The sequence below is a fragment of the Cylas formicarius genome, unplaced genomic scaffold (genome assembly GCF_029955315.1).
Source record: "Cylas formicarius isolate icCylForm1 unplaced genomic scaffold, icCylForm1.1 PGA_scaffold_2__14_contigs__length_35257938, whole genome shotgun sequence".
Classification (NCBI taxonomy): Eukaryota; Metazoa; Arthropoda; class Insecta; order Coleoptera; family Brentidae; genus Cylas; species Cylas formicarius.
The window spans coordinates 18,204,751-18,212,411 of NW_026844319.1; the positions used below are offsets into that span (position 1 = coordinate 18,204,751).

General features: G+C 33.3%; 1 protein-coding gene across 4 annotated transcripts in view; it reads right to left on the minus strand.

Annotated features, from left to right (window-relative positions):
• LOC132698003 (uncharacterized) overlaps positions 1–7,661 on the minus strand; it is a 192,394-nt gene that overhangs the window by 73,494 nt on the left and 111,239 nt on the right. For all 4 annotated transcript variants that reach the window (XM_060663821.1, XM_060663819.1, XM_060663822.1 and 1 more), the window contains one exon: positions 2,892–3,158. In XM_060663821.1, the coding sequence (XP_060519804.1) occupies positions 2,892–3,158 (267 nt within the window). The remainder of the gene's footprint in view (positions 1–2,891; positions 3,159–7,661) is intronic.

The window sequence follows — 7,661 nt, forward strand, 5'->3', positions numbered from 1 at the left end:
TTATACGTTACAGATATCAGGGATTCATATTTCATGCCATATGACAGGCCAATAACGGGAGCATTTCGTTATATATCGATCTCCATTGCCAGCTTTTGTTGTTACCAGTATTTCTTTGTAGTTTTAATGGAAACACGTTTCTCGTTTTTCAACAAAATATCGCAAAGCCATCGAATTTAGCCTTTGAGTTGCGAAAGGTTGATGTTGATCTTTGTTCTTTTACTTTTACTTAATAAAATAATAGCAAAGGAGAGCATATATTAAAATAGAGAAATCCCACAAACCTTGGATTTATACGCAGCATCTCTTGAAGTTTCCTCCTCTAAAATAGTACCATTAGCTCGAAATGTTATTTTTTATTATAAGTTTTATTATAAGTTTTATTATAAGTTTTCCCTTTTTAGTTTTCGAAGATTATTAAAAATACTGTCGATTAAGTTGGGCTCTTCAAAACAAATCTAGCATAAGTAATATAGAAAAAATAGTTTTTCTTTAATTCTATACCCCTACACTGTAATATCACCAATATCGTATTTGTGAGATGGAGCAAGAACCTGAGGTTTTGAGGGATGAAGTAGAGCAAACTATTCGCTATTTGAAACACCACAAAAGCACAGGTGGTGACCCCATAGTGCAGAAATGTTGAAACAATTTGTTGAAGATGGCATAAGATCCATTGAAAAATATGTAATAACATATGGCAAACTGGACAGTGGCAAAAAAGATTGCAGTACATCGACGTTCATCCCATTGCACCAAAAAGGATCCAGTCAGAATTGTAGCAACTGTCAAACCGTTGCGTTCATCTCACATCAGATCAACGTTATGCTCAGAATTCTCCTCCAATACTTTTTGGATTAGCAGATTCCACAGTGGCGGAAAATTATCGAGAATTTACGAAGCCAGCTTTCTTAGACTCTAGCTGCTCTCTCTAAATGCCTGAGAAGGCTCTCTTAGATCTCGATACAACTCAACATCTGGTGCTCTGAAAACATGTGCTCTTAAAACGCTAGTCAACATTTACGCTGAACACATTAGGAGGCTAAGTATGGACGAACATAATGAAATGACCAACAGGAAATGTCCCAACTTGTTGAAAGACTGGAAGGAACAAGTTTGACCCCTGGCTTAAAATTAAGTAGTAAGTAAAAAATAGTGCTAATGATAATAGACCGCACCAACAGAATAGATAAGGCCATTCATTAATACTATGAAGAGGGTGGAAAAAATAATTTATTTGGGAACACATATAAACAGAGATGGAAATTTATCTACCGAAATTAAAAACCAAACCTGGCATGACAAAATTAAATAAAAAGTGGGGGGACAAACACATTACATTTAGTACAAAGCGCAAAGTTGTCGAAGCTTTTGTCTCTCCGGTTGAATTATATGGGAGAGCGTGGAGAAGTCTGGGCCTTGAAGGCCACAGATATGGAGAAGGCTGTTGAGAATTCCTTGGATACTAGAGAAGCTAAAAATTAATGCAAGATTGTCAATCACAATAAGACAGCGAATTCTCAAGTTTTTTGAACACAGAGGAAAATCGAAGATATGTGAACGGTGGATAAACCAAATGATGCTACAAGAAAACGCGAGATACGTTTCAGACAGAGAAATCATAAATTCCGTAATATGCGCCATAAAATCACGACCCTTCTACCAATGAAGTAAAGGACTGAAATAATTCAATAAAAACTAAAATTGCTGCTAATTTTTGCTTTAAGTTATAATCTGCCTATTTACACTGTGGGACAGATTCGTCTAAGAATATTTAAAACCCTCTTTTTTATTAATTTTTACAATTTGGTATAACCTATCAAGTATCTAAAGTAGAAGTAGTTGATGTGTTAAATATCATCAAATAAAGTAAGTTATTTGTATATACCTTTACCAAGGCTGACCTATTGCGAGATAAGTTCCAACGAAACTCTTTTGCTATGAAGTTGCTTGTTTACTTTTTGCATTTATATTTTATCAAAATTTTGGTACACAAAAATGTATCCAAATTTTAAAGTGATATCTTAAAAGGTTATAGCAGAGCTCTAGTTTGGGAAACTATGCAAAATTTGCTTAGATATTTTATTAATTTTTGCAATCATTTTGTCATAAATCCATTATAATAAAGAAACCTACTAGCGACTAACGAAAATCATTAACCTCCTTAGCTACAAAAGTTTGTGATGGATACTATATTATGAATGAATTTAACCTTGAAAACCCCTCGTTTTCATCCTTATATTCTCCGTATAGGGTGGCGTCTAGCATGCATAAAATTTCGTTCATAACTCCGTAAGATTGAAATATTTTGAAGTGGCATACTTTAGAATTTTTAAAAAATTGTGACACGGAAATTGATAGTTAAGTAATTCATGATTTTATTATGGCTCAAGAAAAGGCAACTCACGGAAATGTAAAAAAGATACTTTTAAGAATTTATTTGTGTCTTCAGATCCAAAATTCTTAAAAATAAGCCGGCTTTTGTCCAGAAGCCCCATATTTCTTCAGGCCAAGTAGAATTTGGTTTATTTTCTTCAGTTTGTATAGGTCTTAAGTTAATTGTTGTTGTCAATATGCCAATAGTTAAAGTGTGATTTTACTAAAGAATCATAGTTTTCTTCTTCCTCAATAACTAATTAGCACCTTTTTAATATTTTATCTTTCAAAATATCAGAGATACACCGGAAAACGTATCGAAAATGGGACAAACGGTACTTTTAAAAACCCTCCGCAATATAAGTTAACCGGTTTCGAATGTCCGCTAGTTGGAATAATGGAACCTAAATTAATCACAACTCGGTCAACTTGTAGCACAGTTCTAATCGTTCCTTTCTATAATAGGCCGTTTTCTCGAAAGACAAACGCGGCAATTCAGCATTGTAGCAAATTACCTCTGGTCGAACTGTCGCCAATTTGCAATTTGAGGGCGATCCTATTCCCGTATGGCAGATAAATTTTGAATGTGCACTGCAACTCCCCCGTCGGCCTAAGTTCGAACGACCCGTTCCTGCTGACGAACGTGACATTGTAGCAGTAGTCGACCAACCGATAAGATACCGAAAATGTGGGTTTGCCGTGCAAGTGCATAAAAGGTTGCGAACGGAAAATTGAAGGGAAATGGATGTGGCGTTCTGCTTCTGCAAGTTCTTCCAGCTTTCCTGCAATATAAACAAGGCGATGTAAGATAGTTGCGAAGTTATCCAGGCTAGCGCAATAGTTATCACAGTGTCTTAAAAATTTAAATAGTGTGAAATTAGTTAGAAATATTTAATACCGGATCCTTTTGAAAATTGTAGTTAATTTTTTTATTTATGAAAATTTGCGAATCGCTTAAAAACGTTATCCAAAAATAAAGATTTACGTTAAAAGGATCTAATCTAAGTAACGTCCGAAATTAATCTTTTCACCTTATTATAATCGAAGTTCTATTTCGTTTATTATACCAAAATAACTGTCAATAATTAATAAATTAAATAAATTAAAATTATGAAATTGTCCTTGGATTTCTCTTTTTTCATTTGAGTTATTTTAAATTGCTTTTTAACAACTTATACATAAAAGATGTCCTACATCTTCGCCATTTTTCAGAACAATATACCAAGAACTGTATATAATTGAAAAGGGACCCAAACACGACCATAGAAGAGTGCCGTATAAAATAAGCAAAAGAGTTATATACAAAATACGGGGACTCTAGTGCATTTGACTGCAATAAGTGGCCAAATAATGTTTTTATCTAAATAAAATAAAAATACAGAGGACAAAAAATAACAATTTAAGTCAACTTGAAAAGATCATCACTTTTTTTTATAATTCTTATCTTGTATACTAATCTTATGTAAGATCTATGACGACTTTGGCGAATTTTTCAATTTTTGTTTCAAAATTGAAAGAAGAATTGAAGAAAAAAGGAAATTTCCAAGCTGTTAAATACTCCTAGAAAAAGTCCATAAACTTGTAATGTCCAATATTTAAATTATAAGGTTGTTCGGAAAGTCATTTCGTTCTTTCCCGTCAGAGGACTTAATTACGTTTTTTCGAAACCAACTTCACACTTAAGCCGCATAACCATTATATGTCTTGAGAGCTGATATTGCAAGGCTTGTGTGTGAAAAAGCTCTATTAATTCTACGCAGTAGTTTTTAGTTGGTGCCCTTTTAAATATGGAGAGCAATAAGCAGCATTTTCGTCATATTTTACTTTTTTACTTCAGAAAAGGTAAAAATGCTGTCCAAGCGAGAAAAAAATTGACGGATGTGTATGGAGAAGGCGTGTTAACAGTACGCCAGTGCCAGAACTGGTTTGCAAAATTTCGATCCGGCAATTTTGATGTCGAAGATGCACCACGGTCTGGAAGGCCGGTCGAAGCTGACAAAGATGCGATAAAGGCATTAGTTGATGCAAATCGGCGAATAACCACACGAGAGATCGGTGAGAGATTAAATTTGTCGAATTCGACTGTTTATGGCTATTTGAAAGGCATGGGCTTAACCTCGAAGCTCGATGTGTGGGTGCCCCATGTCCTTACGGAGCGAAATTTGTGTCGTCGCGTTGACATGTGTGATTCGCTCCTCAAACGTCAAGAAAATGATCCATTTTTGAAGCGGATTATTACTGGGGACGAAAAATGGGTTGTATACAACAATGTTAAACGCAAAAGGTCATGAAGCAGAAAAGATGAACCGGCCCAAAGCGTGTCAAAAGCCAACATTCACCAAAAAAAGGTGATGCTCTCCGTTTGGTGGGATGTCAAAGGAATCGTTTTTTTGAGCTTTTGCCGGACAAAACAACGATTAATTCAGAAGTCTATTGTCATCAACTGGACAAATTGAATGATTCACTTAAAGAGAAGAGGCCCGAATTAATCAACAGGAAGGGTGTAGTGTTCCACCAGGATAATGCGAGACCTCACACAAGTTTGGTCACTCGCCAAAAACTTTTACAGCTTGAATGGGACGTACTGCAACATCAACCATATCTCCAGATCTGGCGCCTTCCGACTACTATTTGTTCCGGTCCCTGCAAAATTTTTTGGATGGCAAAACCTTTACCTCAAATGAAGATGTCAAAAACCACCTGAACCAGTTTTTTGCCAGCAAGGACCAAAACTTTTATGAGAGGGGAATTATGTTACTGCCAGAAAGATGGCAAAAGGTGTTGGACCAGAATGGCCAATATATAATTTAATAAAATATTTATTCATTATACGAAAACTGTCTTTCATGTTCCCCCAAAAAAACGAAATGACTTTCCGAACAACCCAATACATTCTAGAAATCTTTTCCAAATCAATTTTGCCAATTACTTATCAGTACAAAATGTTGAAGGATTGAAAAATACAATTCTTTCTATGAATAAGAAATGCATGTATACAAAATACCATGAAATCAGATTACCATTCTTTTTGTTTAACTTTATCGTTAAATGTTTAATAGGTTTGTTTATTTCAAGACGCTATAAAAATAATTATTAATAATGGTCCAATAAAGTATCCAAATTAAAACTTTTTCGCTGACATTGATAGATTCTAGTTTTACATTATTTTCACTTTTTCGTTCCTTATAAAATTTAGAATTGCATGAAAATTACAAATTTGATAATATATGATGCTGACTAAATGACTCTTACCTTCGATATAAATTAAATTATAAGATCTAATTTAATTCTGTACAAGTTCATACATGTTATATAGATATCAAAGAATCCTACAATAAGCTGTCACTAATATCACTTGAGGGCCAATTAATTGAGACAAAACACATGAATTTTGGTTATTAAACTAGCCTGTAAGAAAGGTTTTAATGTTAAATGATCTACTCAAATGTTAAAATAACAACAAGAGGGTAACACAGAGCGAAAGCCTTTTGTTTTTCATCACGCACCTAAATCTTGGTTTCAATCGCCTTTGAACAAGTGCCAAAGTAACCAGAGGGAATATTACGGTTTAAATCTCGAAGGCAAACATTAATCACCCAGTCGTAAAAGGGCAGCAGCTTTTTTAAATTTCGAGATATTTCAAAAATTGCACTTTTCGCAGTACGATGTTAACAGTTAACCTTTACAATGAACAATGGGAGCTTACGAATAAACATAGCTTAACAAATGCTTAGTTTTTGAAATACTTTGAAGGACCAATTGAAACTATGCAAGAACACCTCCAATCTCCAAAAAAGCTAATTTTTTTGTCAAATTTGTCCTTAAAATGCGGGTAAAGTCTGTTCATAGATATAATAAAGTGACTAACTGATACGAATGAAGGGAAGATCCGTCCAAGCTGTAAGAATGAAATATGGCCCAACTTTGCTTAGAATTTAATTATTTGGGGTTTTGCTAGGAAAAATACTAAACAATATTTATTTAATTATATATGTATTTATGTTTAAATCTAAAATAAAATTGCAAATTATTTTTATTACCTACTTAAATTATTTAAAATTATTCACATCATATATCAGTATCACTATCGCTATCATCGCCTGTTATTTGCAATATGGATATACTTTTCTTATGCTTTTTCTATATGTTTAACAGAATTCGCCCAACTTTGTGGAGGGATGTTAAAAACTTCGGTTTCTATAAGTTTGAGGACATTAGAGTTAACAAGGGGAAAAGACATTGTTACGACGAATGGTAGATTTCAGTTGGTGCCAAACATGTTCAATGGGATTAAATATACAGTGGTAAGGTGGAAGCCTTAAAACTGTATGCCCTAGGTTTTTTGCAGAATTATCACACATGTATTTCTTCTGTAGGTTCAAGCTTTGTAGAACCTCAATTAATTGCTTTTTGGTATGATGAAAATGTCAGCATCGCTTCTTTTTTTCCTTGCTGAAATGGGATTATTCACAATTTTCCATACAGTTGATTATTTTCTATTTCGGACCACAATTTTACCTGAATTTAAATTCCGAAACTTTAGGTAATAATCTTGTTGCATTGTATGTTAATGACCACCCTTGGAAAAGCACCCACCCTTCAAAAGCAATTGGTCACTTTCTTATATCTATGAATAGACCATAACCTTCTTAGTTCCTTAAAGAAAGAAATTTTGGAACTTCTGTTTGCAATTTTTGTTATCAAAGCTATAAGAATTCGCTTATTAATTTGTTTTCAGTTCAGTTTATCATAAATTTCTCTGTGTTTTTGATTTAAAACGAAAAGCCTGGATTTTAGAGGCAATCAAATTATCTCGCAAATTTCGTTTGCGTGTCGGTGTGTAGAGGATGTAGCAACGTCAGTAATCCTTCTAGAATATTACACAATCATGCTCGTTTAAGTCAAAACTTTGTAAATTGCAGTGACGGTTCGTGGTCTAATTAATCATATCTGTGTTCTCAGCATCTCAACGTTTCCAAAACTCGCAAGATCGATGCTTAATTTGATTTTAAAATCAGCCTTTTTAAAAATACGGTTTTTTTACAAGTAAATTCGCATGGAAGAATTTAAGATTAAGAATTAAGTCCTTTTTACCCATTCCCTGAATAAAGGAATTTATTTTAAATAGACTCTTTTGCACCAGATTTTAGGACTACATATTAATAATAGTAATAATTCTTCATATCGTTATATATATATATATATATATATATATATATATATATATATATATATATATATATATATATATATATATATATATATATATATATATATATATATAT